Source organism: Aedes albopictus, chromosome 2, assembly GCF_035046485.1.
Source record: "Aedes albopictus strain Foshan chromosome 2, AalbF5, whole genome shotgun sequence".
NCBI classification, from domain to species: Eukaryota; Metazoa; Arthropoda; class Insecta; order Diptera; family Culicidae; genus Aedes; species Aedes albopictus.
This window is the reverse complement of record NC_085137.1, coordinates 373,742,456-373,765,383: the sequence shown is the minus strand read 5'-3', so window position 1 is coordinate 373,765,383 and position 22,928 is coordinate 373,742,456. Positions and strand designations below refer to the sequence as shown.

At 40.1% G+C, this 22,928-nt stretch overlaps 1 protein-coding gene and 1 long non-coding RNA gene across 6 annotated transcripts in view; one reads left to right on the top strand and one right to left on the bottom strand.

The window, feature by feature from the left end:
• Window positions 1-22,928, top strand: part of LOC109401345 (synaptic vesicle membrane protein VAT-1 homolog-like) — a 209,701-nt gene that overhangs the window by 169,827 nt on the left and 16,946 nt on the right. For all 5 annotated transcript variants that reach the window (XM_062852957.1, XM_062852955.1, XM_062852960.1 and 2 more), the window contains exons 5-8: window positions 4,024-4,239; window positions 16,525-16,670; window positions 16,734-16,893; window positions 16,951-17,449. In XM_062852957.1, the coding sequence (XP_062708941.1) occupies window positions 4,024-4,239; window positions 16,525-16,670; window positions 16,734-16,893; window positions 16,951-17,449 (1,021 nt within the window). The remainder of the gene's footprint in view (window positions 1-4,023; window positions 4,240-16,524; window positions 16,671-16,733; window positions 16,894-16,950; window positions 17,450-22,928) is intronic.
• On the bottom strand, window positions 5,564-14,613 carry LOC134288359 (uncharacterized). Its single transcript, XR_009997920.1, has 2 exons — window positions 10,858-14,613; window positions 5,564-10,796 (listed from the first exon to the last, which is right to left on the bottom strand). It is a non-coding gene; the product is annotated as an uncharacterized LOC134288359 (long non-coding RNA).

The following is a 22,928-nucleotide window of genomic DNA, read 5'->3' as shown; positions in this document are numbered from 1 at the left end:
TCCTTTAGGAATTACTCCATGACGTTGTTTCAGGCAATCCTTATGAATATACTCAAATTTTTTTTTAGACGTTCCTCCAGAGGTTTCTCCAGAACTTCCTTCCTCCTATGATTGACCTACCGATCACCCCAGTCATCAATTAGGTAATACACTCGTGATCAATACACTTCTCTGTTTTAGTCAACCTTTGTTTATCGTAGTTGGTAATATATGGTATACGTAATTGGTATTTTAGCTCTAAACTTAAATTAAATTTAAGTAAAATATTTTTGTAGTGTCGTTAATAAAGCTTCGTGCATGCTAGAGCCTTGGTGAAAGAATTTGACGAATAACTATGCACTGGACGAACCGACAGCAGTGCTATACTAGCTCATCGATGTGTGGCAAATGAAATAGCCAATACAAAGAAAAGAAGGCGTCCACAAATCATTGAGGTGTCGAAACACCCTCCTAGGATCCTTGAAGAGTTTTTCATTTATTTACTCAGAAATTTTGTCAAAATTTTCTCCAGGAATTATGAGTACCCAAATTTCTAAAAAAAAAACACATAAATTTCTCCACAGGTGTCTTAATACGTTTTGCAGCGGATTCTTTTTGAAATTTCTGCAGGATTTTTCGAGAAATTCCTCACAGGATTACATTAGAAATGGCTACAGGGTTTTTGTGTGCTAGTCTTCCCAAAAATTTCTCAAGAAACTCTTCTAGAAATTTCTTCAATGGTACCCTCCAGGGATTCCTTAAGGTTGAGGTTCCTTGAGATTTCTACAGAAATTCCTTCGGGGATTCCCTTACTAATTCCTCCAGGGATTATTTTACAAAATGCTCCAGAAATTCTTACAGGTACCTTATTATTCGGGAATTCCTAAAAACACTCATTTATGGGTTCCTACCTAAACTTATGCAGAGATTATTTCAGGAATCACTGCTAGCATTCTTCCCGGAATTCCTTCAGGGATTCCCTAAAAAAATCTTTCAGGAATACTTTCAGAAGTACCTGCATGCATTTCTCTAGAAATTTTATGCAGGAATTTCTTCAGAGCGTCTTGCATGGGTTTCAAAAATTATTCAGGAATTGCTCAAGAGATTCTTCCAACAATCCTTTCATGTATACGTCAAAAAAAAAACAATCCTCCGTGAATTCTTCTAGATAATCTTTTAGTCTTTCGGAAGTTCCTCTAGAGGTATCCTTCAGGGATTCCTACAGATTTTTTCAGGAATTCCTTCAAGTATTTCTCCAGTATTGCTTTTCTGAAATTTCTGCAAAGATTTCCACAGAAATTCCTTCGGAGTTTCCTTTATTAATTCTCCAGAGATTTAACTCTTTGAAAATTCCTTAAGATGCTCATCCACGGATTTCGTCATAAACTTCAACAAATATTTTTATGCGAGCTACGGAATGTTGAATTTCAACAGGTTTTTTTTTAATTTCTTAAGGGATTCTTATATTCATTGCTCCAGAAGTATTTCCAGGAGTTCTTCAAAATATTGTTTCAGGAGTTCCTTCAAAAAACCATACAAGGGTTTCCTTCAGTTATTTTTCTGATATTCCTACAAGGATTATTCCATGTATTCATCAAACAATTTATTCATGAGTTCTTTTAGATTGTTTTTCAGAAATTCATCCTTGATTTCTCAAGAGATCCTTTCTCACATTTCACTAGAGTATCCTTCATAAATTCAGTTGCAGAATGCCCCTTCTTTCATAAATGGTTTCTGGGATTCTGCAGAAGTTTCTCTAGCGATTGCTTCATTCGTTTCTCTTGGGATTTTTTTTTTCAGAATTTCCTCAAGCGTTCTTTCATAAGTTCCACCGGTGATCCTTGAGAAGTTCCACTGGGGCTATTTGCAGAATTCCCTTCAGAATTTCTTTAGGAATCCCTCCAGAAATTTCCTAATAAATTTTTGTGAGAATTAATGTACCTTAAGGAGTTTTTACGGGTATTCTTAAATGGATTCGTTCACATAGTTTTCCATAAATTGCTTTGGGTTTTCATGAATTTTTCCAGGATGTATTTCTGAAATTTTTGGAAAGATTACTTCAGGGATATTCTCGTTTATTCCTCTCGCGATTTTCTTTCTTTGGAGATTCCTTCAGGAAATCTTTCATGGAGTCGTCTAAATTTTTCAGGAAGTCCACTAGATTTTCTTCTAGAGATCCTCCCAATTATTCCTGCAAGAAATTGGAAGGATTGAAGGTTTGCAGTCGAGATACAACTACTTCTGTAAATCGAGTTACTTTACCGATCTAAAGGAAGATCTTCTTTATAGAACTCAAAGGGAAATTGTTGTCCTAGTTTTGTAGAAAATAAATTCATGTGAAATAAAAGGCAACATGAACACATCAGGCGTTTTTTTTGCAAATTCATTAAAAAATCTGCTCTTTTCCACTCGTGACTCTGACTTTCAATATATATTTTTTTTCATAATAGCATTATATTTTTTACAAGTTCTGAGAAATGCTGACAAATATATTCTATTTCCTTTGGAAATTCTGTCAGGATTTATTTTCCAATTTTTCTTAATAAAAATCAAATGGTTCTTTTGAGAAGAATCTACAGCAGCTTCTCAAGGAATATTTCAAATATTCCTCCGGATATTTCTGCCAATATTTTCCAGACATATTTGAGCGATTTCTTCATATGCATAAGCATAAGAACAAAATACTCTAGTGCAATAATATTTTCATGAATGTTTTCAAACTTTTTTCAAAAATGGCCAATTCTTCTTCTCTCTGGATGTACGATTTCATAACAACTTGACCTGCCTCTCTTAAACTTAGTGCTTTGTGAGAGCTTTCTTTGCCTCTCATTGCATGGTTTCTACATTGTGTGCCAAGCACAATGAAGTCCTGGATATGGCCATACAAATCCTTAGCCATAACTGGAGACTCAATCGCTAATTCTACCATTCTCTCTCACGCAATCTATCCTTTTTGCTATCGAGGAAAGCAAGGTTTTAATACGTTAGATGGCTTAGAAACAAGTTGAATAACCGAGTGTCTATAAATAGGAAAATTAATAAATAACAACTCGGATCTCTGTTCATTTTGCTTATAACATTTTGGATAAGCAGTGAATGTACAACCACGGCTATGGCCATATTGCAATAAACAACTACTCCTGATGAAAGGAAGATTCTTTATCCTCATAGAAAAGTTGGTATGACGCAAACAATCTTCATTATATGATAATGCTAGCAGCCAAATTCTCTACAAGCTCGGATAGAACAGCTCCATGAGCATCATACCTTCTGCTTATGAAATATTATCACGTAGCCGACATCAGCGCAAAAGTAGCTGCTTGTTTCTTGTGTCGATAAATTTGGGGTTCAGTGGATTCTTTATTATTGCAACTTCCGTTCTTTGCCGTTTCAACATTTTAGCACCGGTTGCACTTCCTTTAGGTGTTTGCGTGGCGTTTGTACAGCTTCCTTCAGCAAGAGCCGGATTGCACCATAACTTTTTCGAAAATCAAATGAAATGACAAATATGACAGGACGTGGTTAGTGTATCGAAATTTGCGTCACGAAAAGAACAGAGAATTTACATTACATTACATACATTAAAGCAAGTAGCAAGGTACTACAAGGAAGAGTTTCTTTTCCTTCAATTTGACAAAATGATAAAAATTTGTCCTAAATAATCTCTACCAGTCGCTAACAAGAAAGCTCCTTCAGAAATCCTTTTTCACTCAGGAAGGTTTCCGGTAAAAAGTTTATTACCGTGCCCTCCGAGCTGTTTATTATTCTGATCGGGTGAGAGTGCTCCTCATCCCTATAGCTACCAATAAAGAGAGCCGGATTATACGAAAGTCATCAGCAGCAGCGTGTCGAAATAATGGTAGCATCTTGCACCGCCGCCGTCTCACCTCGTCGTCATCCATCAGCATTCCACCTCTAATCCTAACTGCCAGGAAATATCCTTTTCCCAAAAATTATTTATATACGAGCACGGCACGGTATTCACCTCTGATGATAATTCTCTATACTAACAACGCCATTCACCTTTCTTCCTTTTCGTTACAGGTCGGAGACCGCGTGGTTGCGCTGCCAGAATTCCGCGCCTGGTCCGAACTGGTGGCCGTCCCGACCAAGTACGTATACCACATTCCGGACGAGATGACATTCCAGGACGCGGCTGCCATCGTGATGAACTACCTGGTGGCGTACATTCTCATCTTCGATTTGATCTCACTGCGGGAGGGCAAGTCCATCCTGTTGCATTCCGTCGGAGGCGGCGTGGTAAGTGCGGGAACGATGGGGGAGGAAGGGAATGGGTATTATTTTGGATGATGGTGTGACGAACCAAGGGGTAATTGTTCGAAAATTAGCGAATCGATAGAAAGGTCATGTTTGACGGGAGGCTTTTGAGAAAGAATACCAGATACGTGACGGATCGGTTGGCGTACGGGTTTATTATTGCATATTGACAATTGAGCATGAGATTCTGAAAGGAAAGTAACCTGCCCCGTTTCCAGTGGATGCTGGCGTCCGCGGAGTAAAAACTATAAAGCGATATCAATTGACACAATAGTAAGAAACCCCTTTTTAAATTTACTCCTATTTTTAACCCGTTTGTAGCCGCCAAACAAGTAACTAGCAATTACCTAGGGGCCCCAGTGGTGGTTGACCGTGTCGTATCGATTTTTTCGACAGTTGATTGTTAAAAGCAGTCGTAAAACTTCCTCAACATTTTGTCTGGCTTTTTCCAATTGTTAATAATTTAACACTGTAGCATACAAAAGGTTACATACGAAATATTTTCAATTACCGGAATAAAAATGGTTTCACCTATTATCTAAGTCATATGCGTTGTTAGAGAATTGTGTGGTAATGTCATTTTCTTCTTATTTTTCTAGTTTAAAGATGGTCCAATGTACATTGGTACATGTATCCCATGTATACTATGAATCAACAATACGCACACCGCTTATTTTAAGGGTTGTGGAACACTGTAGTGTAGAAAATTTTTATCAATATTTTTTGTTGCATTTGGATTTGGATACTCTAGAAAATATAATTTTCGAGATTTAGGATTATTATTTAAAATACTTTCAATTTAACTGTTTATGATAGCAATCAAAATCTAGCCAAAATATGACACAAATATGAAATAGGTATAGTGAATCAGTTTCAAGATTTGCTTCAAATATTTAAGAACACCTTTCAAAATTGCTCCATTTTATCTGAGAATAAATTAATTTTACCAGCAGTTGTGTAGAAAATACATATATAGGGTGCCTGTACCAGTTATCGCATTACCTAAGAAAAACTATTTCTACAAAAATAAGAAGAAGACCGTCGAATGTCATCGATATGTCAAATGATTGATTAGTTTTCATACTTATAGTTAGGCACGACTTCCACTGATGATGCGCCTTCGTATTTCACGGCTAGCATTGTTGTCATCCGTCAGTAAGGTTTCGAGGGAGACGATATCCTCCACCATCTTGCAGGAGTCCCCGACTATTGTCACATTACTACCGGTTCCGCCTGCCATCATGTACTTTGTTTTTGACGCCTTCACCACGCGTTTCAGGCTGGTGTACAGTTTTGCCACCGTTCCAAATATTCTGGCGATAATGTCAATGTCATCGGCAAAGCACACAAATTGATCGGATTTTGTTAAAATCGTACCCCGACTGTTGAGCCCGGCTCGTCGCATTACACCTTCCAGAGCGATGTTGAAGAGTAGGCATGAGAATCCGTCCCCTTGTCGTAGTCCCCCGCGAGATTCAAAAGAACTGGAGAGTTCTCCCGAAATCCTATCGCGATTTTGCACACCGTCCGTCGTTGCTTTAATCAGTCTAGTCAGTTTCCCAGGAAAGCCGTTTTCGTCCAGGATTCTCCATAGGTCTGCGCGGTCGATACTGTCGTATGCCGCCTTGAAGTCGATGAACAGGGAATGCGTTGGGACCTGGTATTCACGGCATTTTTGAAGGATTTACCGTCCGGAGAAAATCTGGTCCGTTGTCGACCGGCCGTCGATGAAGCCGGCTTGATAACTTGCCCCAAACTCATTAGTTTTAGACGACGGAAGATGATCTGGGATAGTACTTTGTAGGCAGCTTTCAAACTGGTGATCGCACTGAAGTTCTTACATTCCAAACGGTCGCCTTTCTTGTAAATGGGGCAGATTACCCCTTCCTTTCACTCCCCCGATAGCTGTCCGGTTTCCCAGATCCTGACTATCAGCCGGTGCAAACAGGTGGCCAGCTTTTCTGGACCCATCTGGATGAGTTCAGCTCCAGTATCAATCCTATCATGCTGCTTTGTTGGTTTCGAGCTGGTGCATGGTATTCTTAACTTCCTTCAGCGCGGGAGTTGGTTCTTTTCCTTCCTCGGCTGCATTGGCGTAGTCGTTCCCTCCGTTGTCGTGGTCTCCCGTGCCTACGTTCTGCACGCCATTCAGGTACTCGTCGAAGTGTTGCTTCCACCTTTCGTTCTCCCCACGTTTGTCCGGTAAGAGGCTCTGCATATTTCGACTCGCGACACGAAGTCGTTGCGGAATGCGTTGAGCTTCTCGTAGAACCTCCGCGTTTCATGGGAACGGTACAGTAATTTATTTCTTCGCATTCAACTTCTTCCAGGCGGTGCTTTTTCCTCGGAAAGAGGCGGGTCTGCTGTCGCCGCGTCTGTTAGTATTGTTGCACGTTCTGTCGGTACCTTGCTGTAGCATTACCGCCCGTGCTGCGTTCTTCTCCTCCAAAATCATCCTGCACTCCTCGTCGAGGCATTCGTTTCGTCGACTCCTTTTCGTATACCCGATGGTGCTCTCGACTGCGTCGTTGATGACTGCTTTTAATGTTCTCCAGGGCCACAACGAGCTTTCCTCCGTCTGGCAAAGCTGCCTCGAAATTCTGCGCGTATGCTGGGGCGACATCCGATTGCTTTAGCGACATCTGATTGCTTTAGCGCTTTAGCGACCACACGAAAAGTAATAAATTTTTGGCGTGAAAAATCGACTCAATTTATTTTGTTTCTGTCCATTTCATTTCTATCAAGCATAAACGTCAAAACAAGACCATGGCTCAAAGTGTATTGATTACTTTCAGGTAAAGTCAAAATTAATGAATAAATGACGTCATATCGATGATTAATTCTCTTATTTTTCGAAATTTTGTTTCATTGGGAGCATATCAATTGTTGTTTCGACCACTATTACAATTACATGGAAGACATTTCAAAGACGTTTTTGCAATTGCAGGCTGTTATAAAGCATAATTATGGTGTTTTATCATTTTTTTAATTATCATAACGATATTATACATATTCCCACCACAATTGTATCGCATACCCTATAAACGATTTTAAGAGATAAGCAACAACGTGTGTTGTCCCCGAATTACAGTTATCAGTTTTTGAGTTGGTGTACCTGTCTTCGAAATACTTTGCTTTTGCGTGTCAACACGGTTGGAATTTTCCGTGTAAAAAGTGTGTTTTCAACCGCTAGGTGTCGCGACCAACAGCATGATACATTTATCAATTTCTGACTCCGGAGATGGCCTTCTCTTCTCAGGCTTTAGGTTGTAACTTGGTGGTGGTCGGTACTGCACAGTAATGATAACGGAGAGTTTAGCGCAGTTTAAACATCATCAGGTAGTGATCAGAGTCGATGTTTGCGCCACGATAGTTCCTGACGTCGATAATGTCGGAGAAGTGGCGACCGTCAATCAGAAAGTGGTCGATTCCGTTTGCTGAGGTGATCTCCAGATGTAACGATAAAAGAAGCTGTGTTGAAAGAAGGTGCTATGAATGTTTTGGAGACGGCGAAATCAATGAGTAGTAGACCGTTTTCGTTCGTCTGCTGGTGGGCGCTGAACTTTCCAATCGTCGGTCTGAATTTCTACTCTTGGCCTACCTGAGCGTTTGAGCAAGGTCGTACTCGCGTTCGAGCTGCACCAAAAATGCGTCTTTGCCATCATAAGTGCTTCTGGAGTGAGAGCTGTGCACGCTAATTATGCTGAAGTTGAATAATCGGCCTTGATCCTCAATCTGCACATTCTTTCGTCGATCGGCCACCAATCGATCACGCGCCACTGTTTGTCGCCCATCACGATAAAAGCTGTTCCCAGCTCACGTGTGTTGTCGCAACTCTGGTAGATGGTATGATTACCTGCCACGTGAAATTAGGGATAGGAGTTGCTGAGCAGAGGCTAGTGATCCTAGGACTTCGCTCAGTCCTAGGATCTCAAGCTTCATACGGCATGCCTCATTGGCTAGTTGTGCCAGTTTACCCTGCAGGGCTAGGGTTAATACATTCCAAGTTCCAATTCTTGTACGTTGTTTCGCGCTAAAAGTCGTTGCCGTTCCATATTTACTTTCATCCAAATTTTTATGGATTTCTTAAGGCTATTCCCCAGAATTTTATCCCGCAATACCACCATTAATCAGTATAAATTGAAACTGGCTGGCTTGAATTATTTAAGTCGTTCTGCAAAAAAAAAACACTACAGGGAGCGCAAAAGGGATTCTTCATTAGAGTAATCAATACTGTTAGACATTCCGCGTCTGTTCGATTATTTTGCGGATTTTCCCTGACATATCGCTAGAAGGTCTTTCAAAAATGTTGTGCATAATTCTAGAAGAGAATTAATCCACTTTCTAATGTGGACCTCAGAAAGCGCACTTCTGCAATAGCTACTGTAACTGTACCCTACAATTTACGTGACACCTGAGAGCAGGCGCCTTTGCTGGTTGGAGCCGGTCGAAGAGCAACCGCGTCCATACCTGTGCTCTGCTCGCTATACTGTACTGTAGGTACCTATGTGTTGCTGAGTAGACAGACAGTCGGGCGCCCACCTGATTACGCGCACCACCTGAGTTGAGAGGGTAGTGGGAGGTTTTGATTTGCTCGAGTTTTCTCCACTGCCTTGCTCGCCACGACCAGTCAGTAGTGTGGTGGTAGGTAACAAACAGCACCCCAGTCATTCAGTGGCAGCGGCAGGGGCGTAAAAATCGATGGAAATTTAAATTCAATTGCGATGTTCCTACGAGCCAAATTGCGTTTGACGTGTTTTGCGGAAACTTTTCCCGCCGTATGATAATATTTAATACACGTTTGCAAAAATGTTGCTGCTGCCATGCCATGTCCTATTTAACACGACAAGATAACGTTACATATTTACGAGTCTTTATTCTCGGATTCCAGCACGACCAGGAACAACAGCAACGAAAACGCCATTATCGCTATGAGCAAATGCTCCGAAGATATGCCATTTCGGTGCAGCTTTAATCGCTCAATTTACACACATCGTCGTTGGCCCGCCGCTGGCCCGGCCGGTTAGCTTTTAGCATTATCTCTCAACCTTGTCCGGGGATCGGGGATGAAAAGTCAGCAGCAGTCGGGCATAAGCCGGCAGCAGGACACATCAGTGAACAATATTTGTGCCATCATCATCATCATCCGGCATTCGGCCCAGCCAACCGCAGTTTAATTGTTTACTTGAGCGGGAGGATACAGTCACAGGGCTCCTAGCTCGGCGACGAAAGGGAGCTGTACGGCGGCTACGTGCATTTGCCACAGTCTTTCCGCTCGCTGGCATATGGTTATAGGAGCAAAGCAACTAACGCAACGGCGATGACGGACAGGCAGACAACAGACTTGCTTCTGATGCCGCACCACAAAACCTACGATGACTAATCATTCAAATAGCTCCTTTATCAGGCATATTGTTTTACATCAACGCAAATAATTGACGCATGGATGGAAAAAATGCTTTTTAGTTTTCCAACATGCTTTCCTCACTCTGCCTTGTGCCTGACCCTTGTCCATAATTGTTCTAAATGTATTTCCTTTTGTTAATAGATTGCAAATGTTGTTATTCCGCATCTGTGTTGGTAATAATTATTTTACTCAAAGCTATTAACGATCGCACACTATTCGGTCCTCAATGGAAACAATGTAGCTGTGTACTTTTGCGATAATAATCCGCGAGATGACAATGTGCAATTAAAATTCCTTGTATGATAATGTTCGCTGATCTAGTAATGTCACGACGAGGTTTGATTGCTTACTGAAAGATTTAATTGGAGGCAGATGTTCAAGATAATCAGATGCAACAGATTTGTCATAGTGTACATTGTTTCATTCAAACCTTACCTTTCAAATGTTCTGATATTTTTCCATAGAAAGGTGACATACAGCCTCATAATTTGCCAAGTAGCTTAGGATGGTCAAATGCTTTAAAATTTTTCCCGGATTTTATGTTTTTATCAATTTTTAATACCTGCAAAAAAAAAACAATTTTTGAGATTTTTGATACCAAAAATGGTCGGGTCGGGATTTTGCTCAATCGAATCGAAAACCATTGAAAAAAGAGTTAATAGTCTTAGTTGTTGCTTATGTGTGAGTGGTTGGACTTGAAGCTTAATTATCTCGGAATAAAGTTTTTGGTGCTTAGTTCGGTTTAGCAGAACTTCGGCCATACATCCCTTTCGTGACGAATCAGCACAATTGTGGTGTAGAATAATAACAGACTGCATATTTTTTTCATCTGTTCAGTGACTGTTTTATTTGATGTAAACTGTTTTAGTAATTGAACTATTACTTATATCACTGTAGTTTCCAACTGGTAGATTCTGATACTCGAAGTTTTCGGCTATTCAGTCTTGCGGATTCAAATGGTAGTTTGTTAACTGCCCGACGTTTCGGCTGTGTTTGACAGCCTTCTTCTTGGTGAAGCTGGTTTTTCATTAAATTTCTTGCTCGACATCTGATCAAAGTTATACATACTTAGGTCGTTTATGTTTGGGTATATATATCGTGTGTTGGCTTGTCGTACATTTTAAGTGTGAATCTGTAAGAGATGGAATGATGTGTTGGGAACATCTGTTTGGTGTATAATTATGTTTGCTTACAGTTGTAGATGCTTTTAGTTTCCTTCTAATTTTCTACATTTTCACCACTGATCACGGACACTGTTTAACTTCCCGTTCAAAATGGCGAGCTTCAGCTATGGCGCTTTTATAGACCGTTAAGAGTCAATTTATTGTGATGCATTTGTATTTGTGTTGTCATTTTTATCCAAGTTGTTTTTAGACGTTGTTTTTGTATGTGTGTCGTATCCCTGCATATATTGTACTAAGATGTTTTACATCAGTTCTGCGATTCACTGAATTAGTTGTATTCCTTATATGTTTCCAGTATGGGTAGATTATTAGTTTCATGTGTTTTGTCTATGATTTCAACCCTACTTGCATCGAACATGTGTTTGTGTTTGATTATGTGTTCTATTAGAGCTGTGTGTCCACCTACTGCGTCCACCTGTTTTTGTGTATCGTTGATACCGTTGGATACCATGGTGTTGTATTTGTTGATATCTGTTTGATGTCCGTACATTCGTTGGCGTAGGTAGTTCCTAGTCATATCGATGTACATATACCATTGAACCGTCGTTTCATGGTACTCGATATACGACGTTTGACTGTAGCGGAGGTTCCACTGGATCTTTGTTGTTGCCGATAATCTTCGCCGTGGTGTTTATTGCTTTGGATGCAATTGGAAAATTCACTTTTTAGGATTCTGCTAATTTGGGATGAGATGACAAGTGCATCGGCAGTGAGCGATACAGGATCTTTTCGGTAGGCGTCCCTCGATCATTGTTGTTGTTCGTGTTCTCGGATTGGCTGGTTTCTGGTGGATTTTTGGCATTCGAAGTATTTTGAAGACTATCTGCTCCTGTTGTTGGAGTGTTTGGTTGTTGGTGAGGCGGTTGACCATATATTAGGGTTTCCGCGACGTTGACTTTCATGCTCATAACGTTGAATGGACAGTGTTTGATCAGGATTTAGAGTAACGATCATATCCAAGAATGGGAGCTTCCCATTTTTTTTTTTTTTTTTTTTATTCCTGTTCGGGTTTGTCACTGCGACCAGTTTTTAGATCTATTGTGACATTACCCGTATCCTTAGTGTAGTGCATGTCGCATTACTCAATTGCCATTGAGGGGCAATAAAGTGTCGATTTTGATACAGTTTTTGTTTTGTTTTCTTAGAAAACAAAACAAGAGTACTGATATTGGCCATGCATCGGAAACCTAGCATCACCCTTGTTTTACTGCTAAATTCTCCCCAGGTTTGGGACCCGGGTTTTAACATTAGCAGCAATATCATTCCAATAATGGGACATGTGTTCAGTAATAAGGATTCTAGTATGTTCCTTGCGTACTAGCACTTTCCAGTCTTCGAAGAGTTAGTACATACATGGATCCCTAACCCAATTTGATTTCCTTTGCATTGAGTTTAGCCTCAGATGGTGAGGTTTTTAACTATATGCAAAGTAAAGTTGGTAAACTTAGTTTTATTCAAAGACTGGAAGTCATCACAACACCAGTAGCAAGGACTAAATACTATAATGCCTATAATTATCAGAACACATATTCCAAAATTGAAAAATAGGACGACACTAGATTTCGGTTTGGTAGATCTAACACCGCAACGCAACCCAAAAAGGCGATCTACCCACGCTACGGGCTCCGTTAAAGATCGAGCATATTTTAAACCCCCTCAACCATTCATCCCTCAGCACGGGTCGCCTGACACCTTGGATTGGGGTTACCTGTTTGGTGGACTTTTACCCCCGGAACAGGTGGTCCGTAGTGCTATTCTAAGCCGGCAGCTACACGGACAGGGAGCTTCCCATCAATCCCTTCCTCTTTGGTGAACTGGATATGTGTGTTGAAGGCGTTGAACAGGTTTAGAACCATGTAAATTTAATCTACAGGTAGCGCTAGAATCAGATTGTCAATAAAATTTTTGAGGACAGGCATTTCATTCGGAATCTGCCTTCTCATGTTCTCGAGGGGGGTATTTATCACTATATCTACTACGATAGGTCACAGAGGGCTGCCCATCGCTGTGCTGAACAGCTGGATGTAGAACTTGTCTCTGAAGTGAAAGTAGCTGTTTTTGAGACAGAATTCGATCATTTCTATGAATATACACAGACTGATATTCGTCGAATCTCTGACCTTGTCCCAACCCATAATCAGATCGGGTGTCGCCAACTGTTGGGGTATGTTGGTAAATAGGGAGATGACGTCGAAGGAGACTGGTGCGTAGGTGCGTACCCTCTTGTTAGCGTTATGTTGCGTATGTATTCCGTGAACTCGAAACTGTCTTTGTTGTTGTACTCACTGTGGGTGGATCTTTGATGGATCTTATACTTGTACGTGTAGAAACAAACTTTTGTTTACGTTGCATGTAAGATTTACCACAACAAGTTAAACAAAAAGTGGACAAAAACCGAAAAACATGAAAGAGTTTTATCTGTTGCATATTTTTTATTTTTGATTCATCTAAGTAGTCAAGGCTAGAAATCAAAAGGTTAAGAGTAGTTCTCTGACTTGAGGGATAAAAATGGTTGTTTTGTTGAGTAATCTAAGAGTGCTGAAGTGCTAAAGTTGAGCAATTTGTATGAAAATTTAACTTTTTGGGCTCCATCCCGGTATAAAGGGGTATAGATATGTTCTAAGTACCGTAATTCGGGGTCAAATTGATCACTTTAAAACAACTTTTGCAGATAACATTAGTATCAATTCAAATATTGCCAAGAGAATTTCTGGAAAATCAGTACCCAGTGGATCTCCATGAATCTATATGACAGAATTTTGTTCAACAAATTGAAACTTTTAGTTAAATTACTTCAAAAATTGAAGATACCACTTTTGGGCAAAATTGATCAGTATAGAATAAAAATTTCCTTATCCACCTAGTTCTGCTCTCCTAAACCCGAATAACGCGTCAAAACTCTTACAACTGAATTTGACACCTAAAATGCAATATTGAATTTTAAAATTTCCCTATTGACGCCTAAAGGTAGAAAATTTCCTTTGAAATAAGTGATTTTTGTTACAATAAATGACTTTCATAAAAAAAGAACTCTTTTTTTAAACTTTTTCATATCCAGAATAACTTCATAACTTTCTAACCAAGGCTCCACAAAAATGTTAAAAGAAAAAAAATATATGGGAAGTCCTAGTGATTATCGATTGTTTAGAAGCAATTATTTCAACTAAGAGAAATACATTCCAAATTCCTAAAAAATTTCTTGCGTTCTGCATCATAATTTCTCGTGTATAAATATTGAACAACATTAAACAGATTGGGCTGAAAATGCTACTGAATATATACGGCAAGTGGGCAAACGTTAAGTAGAATTTATGGAACTACAGTACTTATGGATGGTCAAGTAAGGCCCCTTTCAGTGCTTGAAAACTAACGCATTGTATCCCCAATGAAGCAAAATTTGTTCCTCAACGCATCCCACAAAGGCCTCTTGCCGCAAGCCGGGAGCCTTCTGATGGACAAACGATGGTCGAAAGCTGCAAGCAGCACTTTGACGAACGCATGGATGGCGAGAAGAATGTAGGTAAGGAGATCAGGGTAGAGCAGGAAATGACTACGTCAATGCAGCAGAGTTCTTGAACGTGAACCTATGTTTAGGGAAGTTGGGTGAAATTAATGGGTCCTAAAGTAATCCATTTCATTAGTATGAAATATTTTTGGTCGCATAAAATGTCATGTTTTTCATATTATGTTTAAAACAATTTTTAAAAAATATAGAACGAAGCCACACCTTGAATTTTTAAAAGCAAAAATCTGAAGAACTAAATATCCTATCGCGCTGAAAAGTAAATCGATTGGTCACCTGCTGGTGATGACCAATCGATCAAGTTTTCAGGGCGATCCGTCATTTGGTTCCTCAGATTTGTGCTTTTAACAATTCGAGGTGTGTCTTCGTTCTATGTTCACCTTAAGTCCCTTGCGGTACCACTTTGCCTTGAGACATTCTCAATTTAGTTGAAAGTCGGAGTTTTCGACTAGCGAAGTTGGATGTTTCTCCAAATTCGTGCGTTGGACCTAACTTCGGAAGTGGTGCGCTGTTTAGTAAACCTGGTCCGCTATACAGCGCACCACTTCCGAAGTTAGGTCCGACGCACGGATTTGGAGAAAAATCCAACTTTGCTAGTCGAAAATTCCGGGATTCAACTGCTCGGACAACATGCACATTAAATTTCATCAAAAGTGTTTTTGGCTAAAACAATCATTTCGATATATTGAGCCTTAAACATTTTCAATTTTGCAAAAATAGGGACGGCAACAATTAAATCAACTTATACATTGAACGAGTACTTCTACGCAATAATGATCGAAAAATCCTTGATTTCATTTATTGATTTAAGAGATTTATTAGACCATCGCATTTATAGTGCACTCATACAATGGATGAAAATACATAAAAATGAATTTTCAATCGTTGCGTTAAAGTTACTTGTGCTATGGTTTGATCAAGTTTAAGGTTTATGTTTTATTCATTCATCCAGTTTTGTTGAAAAAATCCGATGATTGAATCGATTTTGTATGCAACCTTTTGTATGCTTCAGTGGTAAATTATTAACCATTGGAAAATGCCAGACAAATGTTAGGGAACTTTTACGCTTTCAACAATCAACTGACAAAAAAATCGATACGACGCGGTCAACCGCCACTGGGGCACCTGGGTAATTGCTAGTTGTGTGTTTGGCGGCTACAATTAGTTAAAAATAGAAGGTATTAATTCGAGAAGGAGTTTCTTACTATTGTGTCAATTGATGGCGTCTCATGGATTTCTATCAAGTTGATAGAAGATGTTTTGGCATTATGAGCAATATATGCATTTTTTGCAATACAACCTGTAGGCATTTTCAGCATGATCTCAATCTTAGATTTTACAATTCTTAGTCAATTCTTATAGTCAATTCTATAGTTTCATGACACTAATATTTTATTCCTGCAAACTCCTAATCTGATCATTATCGTCTTAGTGCTTTCAGAGCATTGTAGCTAAAGTCGCACTACCATAATATGTTGCTAAAATGTCCCTACTTGAACTCAATATAAATTAACACATGAGTCTCAATTCAGAAGCCTTTTTTTACAACCATCAATGATTCTCGGTCACATTATCCAACGCTGCTTTTTTTTTTAGCATACATCTAGGACGTTGTAAAAGTTTCAATTCAAAACTGCTTGTTTTCACTTTAAAATCAAGGACTAAGTGCATCAAAGTACTTCGACATGTACCAATCTTATGGCGCCAGTCGTCGTTTAGTCCCTTCAACTATAATTAGTAGCCATTATAAGTCGAAAAAGACACGCTTCCCCAACACAAATGGTTTATAACGGCGGTTGGCGGTCGCACGTATGCATTATTCGACGAACAACGTGGCAATTCTAATAAAACCCATGAAACTGACCCTCCCCGATTCCTTTCCATGTGGAGCTCACGTGAGTAAATAATGGTCGGTGAAAGTCCTTTCGCGCGGATTCGTTCTTGACACAATTGTAATAAATGATGGTGTGGCTTGTTGGGTGATTATATTGCACCTATTTCTCGATAACATGCAACCTCTTTCCAGTCCGTGCAAGGACAATCAAAATTTGATCGAGTTTTAATCGCCTCCCGTCACATGATCTTGATTCGAAATGTTCGTCGTTGTTGTTACAAGAATGCGAACTCAATTCGGTTTTTTTTTTCATCAACAGGGTCAAGCCATCGTTCAGCTGGCACGTACCATCCCGAATGTGACCATCTTCGGTGTGTGCTCCAAGGGTAAGCACGAAGCTCTGGCCGCCACCGGTTTGATCGATCACCTGATCGACAGAACAGACTACGTCAATGAAGTCAGAAAGTGAGTTTGATAATTGAAAATCTAGTGCTCTTTTGTAACCGCTTTCCAATTGATCATTTTCAGGATCACAACCGAGGGTGTCGATGTGGTTATGGACTGCCTGTGCGGAGAGGAATGCAACCGAGGCTACGGACTGTTGAAACCCATGGGCAAGTACATCCTTTACGGTTCGTCCAACGTTGTCACCGGAGAGACCAAGAGCTTCTTCAGCGTCGCTCGCTCGGTAAGTCCAAAAACTTTCACCCAATAAAGTACATGAATAACTAGATGTATTTCACAGTGGTGGCAGGTGGACAAAGTGTCGCCGATCAAGCTGTTCGACGAGAACAAGAGCCTGGCTGGGTTCAACCTGCGGCACCTGCTGTACCAGCAGGATGGTTCGGCGTACGTCCGCTCCACCGTTGAGAAGATCTTCGATCTGTGGAAGGATGGTAAGGTCAAGCCTGTGGTGGACAGCGCCTGGGCTCTGGAAGATGTCGCCGAAGCCATGCAGAAGATGCACGACCGCAAGAACATTGGCAAACTGGTGCTGGACCCGGCCATGGAACCGAAACCAAAGCCAGCCACCCCGGCCAAGACCAAGTCGAAGAAACAGGCCAGCGAAGACAAGAGCAGCAAAAAGGATAAGTCGTCGGAGAATGGCGACGACAAGAAGGACGAGGAAGCCAAGACCAACGGCGAAGAGGGTGAGGCAGCTGCCACCACTCCGGAAGCGGTGAATGGTGACAGTGCGGAGAAGAAGGAGCCAGCCGCCACCAATGGGGATGCCACTGAAAGCGGTGAGTTGAACAATTTATATTACACTATACAACTATACTGCCCCCACTCGCAAAACAGTCCCATATGAATAGGAAACCCAGCAAAGATGGGAGTGTTATGCAAGTGGCGGCAGTATAGATCCAAACAATATTTTTGGATATTCGGATATACATAATGAATTCGATCCATATTGCTTTCTTATTTAATTCATTATTTAGAATAGCCATGAGAAAAAGAATTATATCGATATTACATGTATTTTCTGAATCTGATTAACACTCCAAATACCGTGATAGGAAAAAAGTGGGAACTAAAAGTTTGAGCTGCTCGTTCTCAGTCGCCTGTAAACCAATTTTCAATTTTCTTTCAGGGATCTTCGACTAAACTTTTTCAGTAATTGTACATATTCTTTTTTTTTTTAAAGAAATATGAAATAGGGCATCGCGCCACTTGGGCGGTGGCTTCTATATTCGTCTGTTTTTCACTATAACTCAGTCAAATTTGAACCAATTGACACAACTTTTGGAATGTGGTGAGATAGGCATAGTATCTACCCGTATACAACATTTCAAGTCAATTGGTTCAAAATTGACTGAGTTATAGTGGGAAACAGACGAATATAGAAGCCACCGCCCAAGTGGCGCGATGCCCTAGATTTTTTTCTCGATTATCAGTAAAGTTTAAGCAACCAAAAACTCATTAGCTCGCCCCTCGGAATTACAGATTGGTTGTCATTTTCAGTTTGACATTGAATTATGACATCCAGGTACTTTTTAGTTGGCTGACAGCTCAACTAACGGGGTCCCAATTAAAAAGCCACCCAACTATTAAGCCCCCAACCAGCGAGTCATGACTGTACTTGATTGTGCTGACCTGCTGTGTGTTTATGTGTTGCTAGCGTTGTAAACAAAAGATAACTTTCATTAAAAGTTCAAGTTTTTGCTCAAGTGCAGCAACGCGAGTGTTTACGGATGAGAAGCGAAAATCGAATGTGACCAGTAGGCAAATTCCGGCGCACTTTTGCTTCGAAGAGAAGAAAATTTTCTTGCTGGTGGGCAATGGAAGAAAATTTCTTCTCTTCGAAGAAACTGTGCACCGGAATTCGGCTACAGGTACTGCTATGAAAAATGATTATCGCTAAGAAAATTAGCAAAAGTTGGAGGTGAATAATAAATCGACAAACGACAAAGCAGGCGAAGCCTCAGGCTTGCTCGGCTTTGGCTTGATCGGTCTCCTTTTGTCGGATTTGGAGACGAACGGACGTGTCCGTGTCGCGCTCTATGCTGGCGGAGGAGATTTTAAAATCAGATTCGGACCGAAGAAAGACTGTCTTCATTCGCGTACATTTGGCTTCCAGGCGGAAAGGATATTCACGACACGCGCCAAGGAGCGTAATTCCCTGAAGACTTACCCAAAACAGCAATGTCCAAAAAACAGTCAAATTCTGGCGGAATATGTGAAAACTCGGGCTCGGAAACTGTACGACGATGTTTCGAGCAAAAATTACATGTGCATAATCATGGATGATGAAACGTATGTCATATTGGACAACAAGGCACTTCCAGGGGCACAGTTTTGCACTGTGAAGCGTGGCACTGATGTTCCGAATTCGGAGAAATCGATTTTTTTGCAAAAAAGTTGGGAAAATGTATTAGTTTGGCAAGCAATTTGTCAAAGTGGTATGAAATCGTCACTTTTCTTCGCCGTCCCAAGTATGAACGTCGAAATATACCGGAAGGAATGCCTCCAGAAACCAATTCTGCCACTCATCTGAAAGCACAAAGGTCCTACATTACTTTGATCGGATATGGCATCCTGCCACTATGCGCGTCACACCTTTGACTGGTATGAAGAAAACAATGTTCGATTTGTGGAAAAGGCAATGAACCCTTCGAATTGCCCGCAATTCAGGCACATTAAGAAGTATTTGGCTTTGATGAAAGGGAAACTACGGCAAAAGGATAGAGGAGCAGAGGACGTCATCAAATTCAAGAAAAACTGGGCCAACCCAAGCAAAACCATCGACGGAACGGTTGTCCAAAACCTTATGAAGAGCACCAAGAAGACGGTGCAAGAGCTGGCAAGATCCACGAAAAATTAATTCAATGTAATTGAATTTAATTTACAAAACAAATAAAACATTTTCAGATATAGCAATTTTCAGGTGTACTCATAATTAACGATACAGTCCTCCTATTAGGTAAAAGAGTATCAATCGAAATTGATGTCACACTATTTTCGTTAAGGGATCTAGTTTTGCCTGACAAAGAAAAAAAGCAGAACTTTTCAACCAGAATCCTTTTAGCAATTAAGTTGAATACCATAAAACCTTAAACTTTCTAACTTGCACATGAATAACATGCACTGAACAAATGACCATATTAAACATTGATCACTTGATTCAAATCCCGAACAGAGAAAATAAAATGTTTTCTTATACACATATAATAACAAAATTATACTGTAAAAAAACTTAAACGATTTGATGGAATACTATTATGCTATTATCGTCGCGCCACCAAATCGAAGTCGTCGCTAGAAGCACATGCGAAGTTGCAGCTGCGAAGTAAATTTGAATCTATTTTTTTTCTATTGCGCATCATTAAGCTAATTAAGAGCAACAATATGCACTAATCCAAATTGAGTTGCGACATTTCTAAGTAGGTTAAAAATCAATTTTCGCACGTTCGGTCACTTTGTATTTCGACCAAAAGCATAATATTTTATATGCAATGAAATATGTTATTTTACATGGTGATCGATAGACAGTATGATATTTTTTATTACGTCTGGCCCATCAAAATGCATGTCATGTGAAAAAGCATTGAGTTATGTTTAAAAACAACAACATATTAACGCATTTTATATTACCTACTAGCATTCCCGGCACATTAAATCCGCATTGCTTTACATACACAACGAACGCAATCATAAAATCCATACTCGACAAGCATTCTCTTGCGTTCTCTTGCGATCACATGCGTCGAAGCAGCTTCATCGCATCTCCGCACTCATCGCAACTCATCTACTATGTACGGTTCATGCGTTCTGCATATAGTTTCCACAGAGTGTGCTTAGACGCTTATCCGATCTCTTATCTCTTTGCATCGCACCTCGGCCACTATGTGCTCAACGTAACTTCGCTCCGCTGGCCTAGAAGTGATTGACACGCGGCTACACCCGTTTTACACTCGCGCACTGGCTACATCTTCTTCGGCCTATATCCCTTGGTAACACTTCCCCCGGAATCTTCACCATTCGAGACTCTTCACTAGAGGTTCTCGGTTCAGCTTTCTCAGAGCTGGCCGTTCTATTCCGCCAGTACACTTAGACCACACCACAATCCCACGCGCGACACTGAGACACCTCCTCGAACCGGTCTAGAGTGGAACCTCTTCTCGCAAGTCACACGCGGTTCCGATTTTTGTTTTCGAGGTAATTTCGGCCTTGTTCACGGCGCAACTGGGCACCTAATTTTGACCAGGTTCCCTACTGGACACATGGGCAGACTTGGGCTATTCACACGCGGAACGGACTCACAGTTTATATTGACCTGTTTCTATGGTTTTGCGACTGATCGGCTTGACGACTCACACAGAAGAGACCAGTTCTCGTCGTTTTTCTTCTATAGACCCTCTCGGTCGCCTCGTCGTCGATGCTCGGGCGGTAGGCGCCACCCGATCATTATCATTTTTTGTTTTTTGGGGAAAACTTCGTTTGTCGGAGTGGGGTTAGCGTTTGCGGCTCTCCGGAACATCAAGTTTTTTTTTAAACAATATTAACAGAGATTTCAGAGAAAATCTCCCAGAGATTCCAGGGGAAAGTTCCACAAGATTTCTGGGGAAATCTTCACGAGATTCCCGGAAGAATCTTCACAATATTTTGAAGGGAATCCTCACGAGATTCTGAAGGAAATCAAGTGTGTAAAACACTTGACTCAACCAACACATGCTTGAAGTGAAAAAGGTAACGCGTTTTGAATACATCTCGAAAAATTTCAATCAAAAACCATGGAAACTGTAAATCCTTGAGTCACCTTGACTATTAGAATACTAATTTACATTCACCTCGTGGAGAGTTGCCGTCACACCTTCTTCACGACTTTGGTATGCGTGTGTGACCCCTACTCTATTCGGCAAACTTTTAGAAAAAACCGCAAGGCATATGTTGCGGCGTCAACACAGGTCTTAGAGCAGATCAAAGATTTCGTTTATGATGATCAGCTTATACTACAAACATTTTATTAGGATAATTCAATTACTCAAACATACATGCACTTACAATCTTCAGTTGTCTTGTTCTGCCTTCTGGGGAAAGGTTCGGATGAGTTAGTCTGCCACGATTGCCGTTGTAACTAAGAATGAATGATTTATTTCTACTTCTTAACTCAATCGAGGTGGTGTGTCACACGCCTTTTTGCTGCGTGTGCAACTTATAGTTTATCGCACTCTACCGCAATGTGTTTATGCTACCATGCATAAACACGGTCGTTCGAGTTGACTCTATAAACACACAGGCGTAGTCAGGGTGTATCCACCACACGTCCTCTTTATAATTTTTTAAATTTTAGCCTATAGTGTAAAATTTAAAACAATACAGTTATTATTATTTTGAATATCATATTAATCTAATGCAAGATAGTTTATAAAGTATAACAATAATGTGTAAATCCTATAATAGTGAATAAGACTGATATCATAATGTTTTGATAAAAATGTTTTATACAATATCCACCACACGTCCCTTTTATTCCACTTTTCTTTACTTCATTTAACTACGATATTGCAATTCAACCCTCGATACTTCGTATCTTGGGCGCCACCTTCTCAAGGTGAACGTATCGCTCTACAATAGTTTGTAATGAAATAATTTAGTACGTTGTGGTTCATAAGATTTAATTGTTTGGATTCATAGTTTAATTAGTTGTAATAAATGGTTTCGTTCTATCTTTATGTATGATATCTAACCTATTTTTGATTCTTACCTCAACATTTTGACCTCTATCTGTTAGAACGGGATAGGGTCCATCGTATATGCTATTTAGTTTTGATTTTACTTCGTTTTTTATTAGTATCAGTTGACCTGGTAAATATGTCATTGGTTTCAATTTAGTATTGAGCTTCCTGATTCTGTTTTCTTTGGCGTCAATTAACCGTTGTTGAATTTCTCGTTGTGTGATTTGAATTTTGTATTTCAATGATTCAGCATAATCTTCCAAATTGTATATCGGCGTTTGGGTTTCGTAATCTTTTAAATTTGATGGCAATTTACAGTTTTTACCAAATACTAGTTCAAAAGGAGTTTTTTCTGTTTCCAGATGAACAGTTGTATTGTAGGCGAATTGATAGAATTTAATCCAAGACGACCAGTTACCTGGTTGTCTTGCTGCATAAATTCTCAAAAAGTTTCCTAGACTCTTATGCGAGTTCTCCAACGCTCCAATCGATTGATGATGATAAGCCGTAGAATTCAATTTTTTGATTTGCAACAGTTCACAAA